Raw genomic sequence first — 12,213 nt, 5'->3', positions numbered from 1 at the left:
TCAACACTGTGACATAGGGATTCTCTCCAAGGATCATACAAAGGAAGCTGTCATCACAAAGGCTTGATCATGTATTTTATTTCACTGATTGTATCTTTAATTGCTTAGAGCAGAAGAATCTGGAATTACACAGTCACATAATTGGATTTAAAAGGCACACAATGTACAAATATTTATAAAAATCACTGTACAAAGTGGGCTGCATATAATTGCATTAAGTAGAAAACAAATATACAGGTCATAAAAATGGAGTCCCAAAGAGGAAGCTAGTATTAAAGTGCTAACAAGAAAAAGATATTTATAGCTCATTAGATGCATTAAAAAGAGCCTCATGTTTTATTTCTGCTATTGCCAGGAAACAAATATCACAGAACAAAAGTTATGTCAATAGTTTGTCCTGCATTGACATCTACGACGTAGGTTTGTTCCACCATGTCTTCTGAGACTGCTGTGACAGAATAGGTGCCAGGAGAAACTTCAATGTAGAAGTCTTTGGAAGATCTTCTGGGCTTTAAGAAAAAACAAACAAACACCAAACGATGTATTTGGTTAGTTATCTTAGATTCCCTCCCCGCAAAAAAAAAATTATATTTGGGTAAAAAAAATACATTTCAGCTTCTATATAAATGTATGAAGATTTTTCTAAATACATAAAAGGAAGTGCTAACAAAACTGTAAATTGTTTCTGTCAGTAAAAAAATTAGCAAGTGCCATACTCAAAGTATTTTCAGCTAATGTTTCAATTGGTGGAAGTAATCACTGCGCTGTAATTTACATCTTACAAAACTGAAATTTACCAACCTAGACAGTTCTGAACATAAACCCAGGAATTCCCATTCCCTGTACCAAAGGTGCTCTCACAAATTTATGCAATGGTACAGATTTAGTGTTTCCCATCTTTTGTGTCTTTGAAGTTCCTGAAATTGATTTGCTGAGGTGTTAAGCTTTGAAAAATAGAAACAGTTTTCTTCTCCTTGAGGAACAGGAGTCTTCAAAGAGCCTGTGAGAGGGCCAAGTGCAAGAATGCCACAATCTGGTTTCTAATTAATTGTGCAAGTCTCTGTATGCCCATTTGACTGCCTATATATATATTATGACAGTGAATGCACTATTGGTTAATCTTCTGTTCCATCAAGGTCTCCAGATCTGTCACAATTTTTAATCAGCTTGATTCAAAGTGATAAAAGAAATGCTAAAAAATACATCCACTTAAAACCAAAGTATTCTATACACTTACATTTTGCTGGGAAGCTTGCATTTGGCTGTGTTTTCTGGAACCTTCAGTCCTCTGGAAAGAAGAAGGTAATTATTTTATAATGATCCAGCACACAAGGCAAATCCAGGCCAAGGGAGGGGATGCTTTAGGTGCATGAAATTTTCCCCTCCACAAAAGGCACTGATTGGTGCCACAAGAAATGACTCTGCCTTCCCCTAGCCCAGCACAGACTTGGATCAGTCCAGGTGCTTTTATGTCCAAAAGGTCAACCTACATACATGAGTGTGGGTGTCACAGACATCAGGTGAATAACAAATGCCCCACAGCAAGGGAAGGAATAACCTTTCATCAAAATCAGAAGTACCTACTTACCCTTTCTTCTGTGGAAAGCTTTCTTTCTACTGGCTTGCCATGGTATTTGCAGAAGTGTTGGATTTCATTCTCTTTGCAGTTGCTGGTTGCCATAGCACCATAGTAGCTCTGGACAGCAACAGAAACAGAAAATGTCATGTGGGAAGTATCAAACCATACTTGCAGCTACTGCAGCTTTACAATTGAAAGTAGAACTACGCAGATACGGATGCTGTGTACTAACTGGCTGGTTTGTTCTCTGTGAGGGTGCAAACAATGCCTCTATCTCCAAAGGCCACCTGCCTTCTGGACTCTATCAGACAGGCCTGATTGTAGATGCCTGTTTCCTGCCTGACACAATATGTAAGGCAGAGACTCTGACACCTCAAAACTGAATTCATGAAGATGTCAGAAGGAATACTTTGGAAATGCCTGCCTGATCAGGCTGCTCAAGAAAAGCCCTGGTGGAAGAAGGCATAGTTTATGGGTCCTTAAGAGGACATGTATGTAAGCCAGGTGCTCTGCAAACCAGTCAGTGAAGATGAGTTCTGCAGGACATGTGCAGCAGCAGTGCTCTAAAAGCAGAATATGTTAATACTAAAAAATGAATCAGTAAAGAAGGCTTCAAGGCTGGTACCATTTTCACAGCAGTTTTGAGAAGTGTATTCAAGACCACAGCAGCCTTCTTCTGGTTCCACTGCAGACATACTGGCATCTTCCCCACTGCAAATTAAACTCTCGAGTACAGTTCTGCTGCCATCTGTTGTCACCACAGAACTTCTCCCAAGGTTACCTTTTTGATCATAGGGACCAAAAAGATCCAAAATATCTCTTATTTCACTGATGTTTTTCTTGTCCCTAACTGTCAAGACTAAATGTAACAAAAAAAAAAAAAAAAAAAAAAAAGGCAAATAGTAATTCTTATTTCCAAATCTACTGCTGTATTATTCCTTGAGCTTAAGCACAAATCAACAGATCTGGTTGCTTGTATTAGTTTCTGTGAAGCTACAAAATATATCAAATACTCTGATGTGGTGCATAATGCTTCACAGAGTATCTCTTTTACATGATGGCACAGAGCAAAGAAATGAAATCCAACTTTTGGTGAGGAATGGGTAAATTTTGATCCCTTAGTAACCCCAAACATCTCATCTTAAACTACAAGTTTAATTGTTTCCATTTAAGTGCCTAAATGGCTGTGTTCAGCTGTGGATTTTTATTTGCACTTTGTATACTTTATGAACTTATGAGTGTGACAATTCCCCCCTTTTATAACTCTTCTCCTCTACAGAAATGACTGAAGCAGTATTGTTTTGGCATAAATGTGGAAGTCATCCACTGCTTGTTCCAACTTTAATACTCTTAACAGGGCACAAGATAGACCCAAAGAATAATTTAGGTTGGAAAACACCCTTAGCATCATAGAGTCCAGCTGTAAACTTAGCACCGCCAAGTCACTGATAAGGATGACTCTTGCTGCTCTTTGTTTCATCTTGTGTAAAACTCTATTCTGCCCCAGTTGTTTTCGGATTAACTGGTTACTGTGTATGTAGTGCTTTGAAATTATAAAGGAGTTGCTTAACAGCTAATCACTCAGTGTGCTGAAGTACTGTTTTCTCTAATTTAATTGCAGACTCAGGCTCTGTATTAGCCCTGCAGGCAGTGAGCTCCCTGCTGGGTTGGGATAACAGATCCCAAAGGGCATGAAAGGCAATGGAATTCTCAGAGAGGCTGCAGGGCTGTGCTCACAGGGATGGGCTGGCAGAGGTTGGCTCCCAGTGTGCCCACCCAGCAGAGCAGTGACACCCCCCCACCAGAGCCAGCAGAGAACAGTGAGCTGTGTGTCTGTGCACCGAACCTCCCAACTTCTGCTCATCACAAACAAAGAACTGAGCCATGCTCCTTACCCAGTAGCAACATCCCAAATCCAGTTTGACCTGGTTTTGTCTGGGATAGAGCAAGTTCTCCCCCTAGTAGTTGGCACAGTGCTGTGTTTTGGATTTAGTTTGAGCACAGTGTCTGATAACAAATGATGTTTTGGATATTGTTGAGTAGTGCTCACCATAAGTCAAGGACGTTCTCCTGCTCTGCCAGTGGGGAGCTGCACAAAAAGCTGGGAGGGAGCAGGGCTGTGACAGCTGACCCAAACTCCACAAGGAAATTCCATACCATGGAATGTCATGTATATAAACAGGGAGAGTTGTCTGAGGGGCTGTTTGGGGACTGGTTGGGCACTGGTCAGTGAGCAGTGAGCAACTGTATTGTGCATTACTTGTTCTGCCTGGGTTTTATTTCTCTCTCCCCTTTTCATCACCATTATTACTGTTATTATCATTGACATTATTGTATTTTATTTTGTTTCAATTAATAAACTGTTCTTATCTCAACCCACGAGTTTTATTTTCTCCAGATCCTCCTCCCCACCCTGGCAGGGGAGGTGGGCAGGGAGGGAGTGAGCTGTATGGTATTTAGTTGCTAGTGGGGTTAAATCACAACAGCAACACTGTGTGAGGTGGGGTTTAACTCTACATTCAAAACAAATGCAGGACACAAAGCATCTCTTCACTGGAGATCCAAGCTCCCCCTTATTTCCACACCCAGAACAGGATGTCAGCCAGCATGGGCGGCTCACGTTCCCCTGACAACCACGAGAGGTTACTGTGTCATAACGCCGTTTCCCTGCAGAGATACTTTGGAGCACTGGAAACATTCCATTCCTTGTGACACGACGTGATGTCACCTGACATTTCTGTCTCTCTAACCATACTGCCTTTCCACTAAGAAATGGACATATATATCTATAAAATCTGTACCGGGCTACTGGTACTGCCTATGGAAAATGCGGATAGTGTGTTTATCAGCCAAGGTGGTACCAGCTCGGCCGGTGAGGACAGCACCGTGAGATGTACCTGCCACAGGATGCTGAATGCCCCGGATTGCTTCATCTCGGCTGACACCACAGCTCACTGCCTGAACCCTCGCCCTACAGCGAGCAAATCTAATTTTTGTAGTGAAAGTAGTGAGCCCTCTGGCAGGCACATCATGAGCATTCCCCTTTGGACGGGACCAGGGGTGACCCCTCACCTCGCATTCCTTTGAGACTCCTTTCATCAGCCTCTTAATCGAAGCGAAGGCTGCACTGAGGCGTTCCCGGTCTTCGTCCTGCAAGGAGAGACATTCCCGGTCACCGGGCGCGCCGCCCGTGGCTCAGGGCCAGAGGCTGGCGGGGCCGGGAGCCCCCGGGGCACCTGTCGGGGCGGGGGGCCGGGCGCGGCGCGGGCGGCGATGGATCTGGGCGCATCCCTGTGTGTCTCCGGGTCTCCGTCCGCCTCCGTCTCTGTCTCCGCGAGTGCGCGCCCCGCGCCGCCCGGGAGCGCGCCCGCCGCGCGCCGCTGCGCGCGCTCCAGCACGTGGCGCGCCAGCTCCGCCGTGCCCCCCGCCTCCATCCCGCCGCCGCACTGCGCATGCGCCGAGCCCCGCCCCGCCCCGCCCCGCCCCGCTGGGGGGCGCTGCCCCGCCCCGCCCTCGGCCCGGCCCGGCCCGGGGCACCGGGGGCAGCGGGGGCAGTGGGGCAGATCCCGCCGGGACACGGCCCCGCGGGCGGCTCGGGGGGCTTTATTTGTCCCTTACGCCCTGCCCTGCGGTAACGCAGGAGAGGCGCGTCCCGACAGGCTTTCCCTGAAAGGGTCAGTGAGGTGCCCCCGGTGCTGCTCCCCGGGTGTGGCCGCTGTGCGGGCGGGAAGAGCCCACAGAAGGCGGAGGGGCCGAGCCCCGCCGTGCCCCGTGGTCTACAGTGGAAAGCGGTGCTGCCGGCCGCTGTTTTTGTTAAAGTTTAGCGGTACGAGCTGACAGCGACAGTAGGTGGCGGTGGCCGGCCGGGTGAGGCCCGTGGGTCGGCGGGCAGGGCTGAGCGCCGGCGGCATCCGCCCTCCGCAGGAAGGAGAGCCCGCTCGGCTGGGCCTGAGAGAACCGCACACCGCCCGGGCCCTGCGAGCGGGGTCTGCCAAACCAGCCCATTCTCCCCGTGCCGGCCGGGTCTGTCCCTGCAGGGCAGCGCCAGGCCGCGGGCACCGCTCCGAGTCACCGCAGCGGCTGGGGAAGGGGCTTGGGAAGTGGCTGTGGCCATGTGAGACTGGAGCCTCTTTGAGCCCTCACCCCGTGTGCACCGAGGTGACAGCAGTAAAGGAAAATCAGCACAAAACTATTCTTCAAGTCCCATATGGCCAAGGTTAACGTGGAGACCCTGATCCTTCAAGTCCTTCATTCTTGTTGAGAGCTTTGCTAGCTGTAATCTCTCTGACAAGCAAGAAAAATAATCCTCTCCTAGTTTACACTTTATTGTCATCTTTTGTTGCTTAAGCAGAACAACAGCCAGCCCCCACAACAAAGCCCTTCACAGGCTGCTTGTTCATTAAGACATTGAAAGCCCCCATTCAATGTTCAAATCCAGCTTAACTTCAAGTTCGGTCTCCTGTACTCAAAATTTAGGCAAGTTGCTGGAGTGCTTGAGGTCTAGGGAACGGAATGCAACATAAAGGGGGGAGAAAAATAATATTCGATATAAGCAATGTTAGTGTGTTTGATGTGGTGGAGAAGCAGCCAGAACAGACTGCTTCCTGCTTAATTGGATGTTGAACATCTCTGTTTGCATCATGCAATGGTCTCCTGGAGAGGTGAGTGGGTTTGCTATGTTGCTGCTCTTGTGAAATAGACTTGGAAAAGCCCTCCTATGTCGTTTCCAAAACACGGAGAGAAAACTATGTTCGTTTTTTATTCCTGCTAGGTACTTGTAGCAGTAGCTTGTTGTTCAGGAGATAAATTATTCCTGTTGTGTTGAAATTTAAACTCCCACCATTTTTTGATGTTTGGTGACACCGTACTCCTTTTGCAGCTGAGTAAATACATCTGTCCCAAGAAGGTTGACAGCTGAAATAGCTTTTGCTTTGAAACACACATTCACATCAGAATCCAGATGAGAGCTACCCTTATTTCCTGTACATTCATTCTTTTGAAATATAATGGAGGTTTGTGAAATGCTGGGCATTTCCACCAGATTCCTCGTTGTGTGGGATGATGGATCAGAATATCTGAAGACAATGTATTTCATTTTGCTGGTGAGGTGGCAAAAGCCAGGAATAGTTTATCCTGAGCACTTGGTTTTGAGCTCAGGGAAGTATCCTCGAGTAGGAAAGCTTGATTTGCCTGATGCTGAACACTATTTGGCTTCCATTTCAGTCAAAGGAAAGAAAGCCAGCAAGTGCTTTAAAGTTCCAGAAATGTATAGGTCTGGAATTCATATTTCAAATTGCAGAATACATGTTGCTCTTTAATTTTCTTCTGTACTTAATATCATCTGGTTAATCTATTGTGAAGTGACTTATTTTGTCAATGCCTACATAATACATTGAGATCTAGGAGTATTTTGCAATACTCATGGCCCTGCTAAGAGCTGCCATCCTGCCTCTTCTGTATTGTTTTATATCAAACATTTTGGGTGGGTTTCTCATCTACCAAACCACCAGAAGCGGTGGACACGTGTGCCAGGGAGGTGGCCCGCACAGTGCTGTTGGCAGACATTGTGCCATGCGGGGACTTTCTTCACCCCTGGTAGGCGCGATGCCCTGGGGGCCCTGGATGGGCCGTGCAGCGAGCGGGACACCTCGGGCTCCGCTGCCCGGGGAGCAGAGCATTCCCCATCGCTGCCGGGAGCTGCTCCCGGGAGGCTGGATCGGAACCAAGGTACCCAGCGGGAAGCTCCGAGCACGCCGCTGCCTCCCTGGCCCTCCACAGGTGCTGTTGGTGCGGAGCTCGGAGAGGCCCGGGCGCTCCCCGGCTCGCAGCTCCCCGGTGGAGGCATCTGCCCCGCGCCTGGCGCAGGAAGCCGCCCCCCGCACTCCTTCTTCCTTCCGCTCTGCCCCGCAAGCGGCTCCGCGCCGGGAGGAGCCCGGCGCTCGTACTGTTTTCAATAAAAACCAAGCGGTATCGCCCCTTCGGGGAAGAGAGAGGAGGAAGGCTGTCAGTCGAGGGGCTCCGTCCTCCCCTCCTCCTCCTGTGCCCATCGCATCTCCCCGCGGACCAGCCGGCCCTGCCCGGCTGCTCCCCTCCCTCCCTCCTGCCTGTCCGGGACGCGGGTTTGGGGCTGGGGGGGCGGCACCCACCCCTCCCGGGGCCGGGGCCGAGCGCTGCCGGCGGGAGCGGTGTCTCGGCAGCCCGGGGCCGCAGCCCGGGCCGGGCTGCGCTGGGGGAGCAGGTTTCTTTGTTGGCTGCCGGGTGACTGGTTCCCATTAATCTCCCGCACTGGTCGTGGCCGTCTCCACTTCCTGCCTTTGCATACTTCTCTCTCCCTCGATCTGAGTCCCTTCCCACCCCCTTCCCTCCCCCCTTTCTTTCCCTCTTCCCAGCTTCTCCAAAAAAGCTACAATCGCCCGGGCTGCGGGACGGGGGCTGCAGGCGGCCGGCGGAGGGAGCGCATCCCTGCGCGCCTCGGTAAGGGCCGGGGAGCCGCGCTGCCGGGCGGTGGTCGCCTCCGGGCTCCCGGGCAAGGAGCGGGACTGGGAGGAAAGGGGATCGCTCGGGCTCCGGGTGGCCGTCCCTGCGCGCCGGGAGCCTCCGGGGAGCGGGGCGGGCCGGGGATGCGCCGCGGCGGCGGCGGGAGCTCGCCGGGGCACTGCGGGTCCCGCACCGCGGAGCCCCCGCGGCAGCGGAGCTGTGCCGGTGCGGGCCGGACCCGCGATCCTTGCGGGACCCTGCCCTGCCCTGCCCTGCCCCGGGGGAGCACAGATGGGCGGGGGGGTCCTTGCGGAGCGGGGAGTCGGTGCTCCCTCCCGCACTGGTGCCACCGCCGCGCCTCGCAGGACGCGGCTTTTGGCGCGGGTGGAGAGGGCAGAGGCACCGCGGGGGGACAGAGCCCGCGGGGGGACAGAGCCCGCGGGGCCACTTCGGCCGGACCGGGGTAACTCCAGCCCGTCTGTGGAGCCAGAGCACAGAGCGTGGGGCTCTGAGCTGGGGGAGACGGGGAGCTGCGGCGCTTCCCTTCCAGTGCCCGCTCGCATCGTTGGTCCAGCCCGCCGCGGTGTTTGCGTGCGTGCTGAAAAGTGTAGAGGAGCCACCTGGACTCCGGCGGAAGACTTTAGGATCCCAGGACAGATTTGGCTGAAGAGCTGAGGGAGTTCTGCAGCAGTTCACTCGGTGGGAAAATCAGATGTCCTGCTCTTGGCTTGGTACCAAATGTTTGCGTTACTAAGGTCACTGCAATCAAAGAGTAGCGGTTATATACGAGAGTCTTCTTGTGTTTACTCCAGCGTTATCACTCAAATGTACTTCGAATTTAGTAGTCAGGCTGAATGAAGCTGGGTGCATAGTGTGGAGTATGTCAGTAGTAGTGTTTTCTACACCCTGAGCTGACTTGGGAAATAGGTTTTCTTTATTTTTTATGCTGGCTAGTCAGGTTTAACTTCAGACATGCGTCAAATAATCCAATAAAATTGGAGTGATCAAAACCTGTGGAAGATGTAGGATGAAACTGTTAGTTGTAGTCTGGTTCTTGATGATAGAATGAATTAAAGTGAAGTTGGTTTGTCTTTAAGACTTTAGAATGTTTTGTTTATACATGATTCATTTATAGTTAATGCATGAAAATTTCCATATAGTGCAAGGGCACAGGAAGGAGTATCATGCATTTAAGATGAGGTTTGAGGAAATAACTGAGAAAATAATTTGAGGAAATGATAATGTTTTAGGAGCACCAAAATTTAACTTTCATTGTGGTGATCAGGTTATGCAAGTGACGTAGTGGAAATCTGTTACCAAGTTGACATGTAAGAGTAAGATTTATGGGTTTGACCATTCATTTCCCTCTTTCTTTAAGATTAGTTATTTAAAATAAAAGTGCAACACATTTATAGCGATGGTGGTGACTTTATCAAGTTACCTAGGAGTATAGTCAAGTACCTTTTAAAATTAGCTACAGTCTGTCCACTGTTAAGAGTGACTAGATTGACATGGAACTGGTATCTTGCTTCTGGGGTGGAACCAGTTTCCTCAGGAATATGGAGTGAGGAAAGGGGCTTTTGGGAAGAGTTAGTTGACAGGGATGGTGGTGCTGGGCCTCACTGGGGCATGGAGACTGTCCTGCTCCTAAAAGGATGTAGCATATGTTCTCCTCTTGTGTGCAGAAACAAGAGAGCCCTGCCTGGCCTGGCTTTCTGCTGCTCCCTTCGGGGTGCTAAACTCCCCCAGCCAGCTTGTGCAACACAGTCACTGCGCTTCCTGGCTCAGGGCAGGGGGAGAGGAGCCTTCTGTCCCCTCCTACCCCTGCAGCATGTTTGTGCTCTAGCTGCCAGAATGTGCTCTGAGAAGTTCAGGATCAAGGATTGCTCTTTCCCTTTAAGCAAGTGCCTTAATGTACACTGTAGCTCTTTAAGGAGTGTGTGACCCCTTGTTATTGGTGACCCTGTAAACCATTGTGTAATCTGTTGACTGTAACATACCATGCCAATTTATTCTTGGTTGGGAAGTCTTGCCAAGGACTTGATGGAATAGCATGATTTTATCCACTTTATTGTTTTCATTGTGTTTCATAAACATCTGAGACCCTCTGGGAAGAATCACTGGGGCGGCTGGGCCTCCTTTTTTTTAAAATTGCTGGTTAAATAAATGTTGCCAGTTAAAAAAAAATTAAACTGGTATGCAGGATCTCAGAATGCTTGGAACTGCTAAACACTCATGTTTAGGAAGCAGGACTATTTTTAGTGTAGGGGCATTTAAAGAAATTATACAACCCCCTTGTGAAGAGGTCACTGTGAAGTACACTGAAGAGCCTTCTTTTAACTGGAAAGTAAACCCAAGTTTCCCACAGCTGAGTAAAGCAAAAGAACCAGATTTGTGCTTTTCCTGCTTAACTGAAGAGGGAAAGGATGGATTTTTCTGTTAGTTTATTGTAGTGGGAGTAAGGATGCCCAAATTCTTATCATACAAAACCAACAACAACAAAAATGCTGGTCTTAATGACAGCCTGGCCTCTCTGATTTCCTCCAGTGAGTATCTGCAATGGAGATGTTGGACTGAATGGCATTTAACACTTTGAAGAGGGGCTGGGAACTGGCAACTGAGAATATGTTGTATCCCTTGGGATTTGTGTTTCTGGAAGGTCAAAAGTCCCTTGAATGAATCCATGGTTGCCATTCTTATCTGTACCTAAAAGAACAGGGGTAAAACTAGAGAAGAAAAGATTGTATGTGTTGAGAAGTCCAGGTGATCTGGGCTCCTAAATCACTTCTGAATATGGGACTGAGTTTGCCAAATAAATTACTGTGATTCCAGAGAAGTCTTTCCTCAATTCATCTGCCTGAAAAATGGAAGTCCTTACTTTGGATGGCTTAAGAGAATGTGGTTTAGGTCAAAGTTACCACTGTGTGCTACAAACATCGTGATGTCTATGAGGTCTTGAGTAATCTAGCTGTGTTTAATGTTACCCAGGCTCCTGCAGGGCAGAGGACCAACATCTGGACTGATCAGACTTTCAAAATGTATGAAATGATAACAGATTTGGTTTTTGGTCCAAACTTCCTTGATGTCTTGTTTAGAATAAGTTTAGTTTAGATTACAATTTTGGGGGTTTTCCTTTTTTTTTTTTTTCCTTTTTTTTTCCTGTTGCTGAGTGCCATGTGTGTTAGTTTTGTCTGTGTGCTGTAAAGTGTGTGCAACTGTTGCTTTTCAGAATTTTTGGTCTGCAGTTGGGATTTAGTTGGCAGTGCGGATAGAGACAAGTTTGGGGAACTGAATCCAAATATTTACATTCTCAATTTGGCCTAGTTTTTGTGCTTGTAAACATTCTTGGTCGAATTGAACTTTGGTGAGGTTATAAGTGGCTTTGCCAAACCTTGCAGAGTCACACCCTACAAGACCTGAAATTCCCCCTTTTGGGAAGAGTTTTGGGTGTTTTTTGGGTGTACATACATCATCTGAGAGTTAGTACTCATCATTTTTATCCCTTATTTGACTGTAAAATATTTTCCTGTTGCTTTTTCTTCATGTAGAAATGCCTCGTGCTGTGTCAAGTTAAATGTCATAGAGGAGAACTCCTGCCCACTTATGAGGTTCAGTGCAGATTCCATAAATCCTGGTCTCCTATGCTACCTTAGAGCTCTGTCCTGGTAGAAAGGGGCCGTGGTGGAGATTCATTCCCCTCTCTCTGTGGCTACCCTTTTCCTGGTCCTTGATGTTTCCTGTGCAGAAGTTTTAAGACTTTTTGAGCAATCAGCAAGAGATGCTTGCTTATGGAGTTTCAGATTTAAATCCTCTTTTCATTCATGTAGGCTTTGAACAGCTGTGAGATTTTGCTAGAAACTTTTTATTCACTGAGGACTGAACCTGAAAGATGTGTTCTCCATTAGGAGTTGAACTTTCTGAAGCCAGCACTACTACAGACTGTAGGGATCAGCTACTACATTAACATTTCATGGCCAACCCACTGTCTTGTGTGAGGATGCCTTTTCTATCTGGGGCTGTTGCTGATAGTCAGAGTTTGCAGTCAGGATAGTTTAGTTGTAGAGAGCTGGAGCCTGTTCTGGGATAGAGGTGGCTGAGTTGCAGTGAGTTACAGTAAAAGTTCTTACTCATCAGTTGAGGTCTGGAGCTTTGTGTTC

The 12,213-nt window shown here is 48.4% G+C and overlaps 2 protein-coding genes across 5 annotated transcripts in view; one reads left to right on the top strand and one right to left on the bottom strand.

Moving 5' to 3' along the window:
- Positions 1–67: 67 nt before the first annotated feature.
- Positions 68–5,013, bottom strand: AKIP1 (A-kinase interacting protein 1; the record flags this gene model as incomplete). Its single annotated transcript, XM_083862625.1, has 5 exons — positions 68–509; positions 1,238–1,288; positions 1,589–1,696; positions 4,652–4,729; positions 4,816–5,013. 5 exons carry the CDS (start codon positions 5,011–5,013, stop codon positions 366–368), a joined length of 579 nt encoding a protein of 192 aa, XP_083718751.1. The 3' UTR covers positions 68–365.
- Positions 5,014–7,870: 2,857 nt separating this feature from the next.
- Positions 7,871–12,213, top strand: part of DENND2B (DENN domain containing 2B) — a 150,782-nt gene continuing 146,439 nt past the window's right edge. For 3 of the 4 annotated variants that reach the window (XR_014590287.1, XM_083862958.1, XM_083862957.1), the window contains exon 1: positions 7,871–8,053. The gene's annotated coding sequence lies outside the window, so the exon portion shown is untranslated. Of the gene's footprint in view, positions 8,054–8,731; positions 8,756–12,213 lie in introns of those variants that run through there. The other variant, XM_083862959.1, reaches the window with a different exon arrangement.

This window comes from Zosterops lateralis, assembly GCF_965231275.1.
Source record: "Zosterops lateralis genome assembly, chromosome: 6".
In the NCBI taxonomy this organism is placed as follows: domain Eukaryota; kingdom Metazoa; phylum Chordata; class Aves; order Passeriformes; family Zosteropidae; genus Zosterops; species Zosterops lateralis.
The sequence above is the reverse complement of the archived record's forward strand: the minus strand, read 5'-3'. Positions and strand labels throughout refer to the sequence as shown.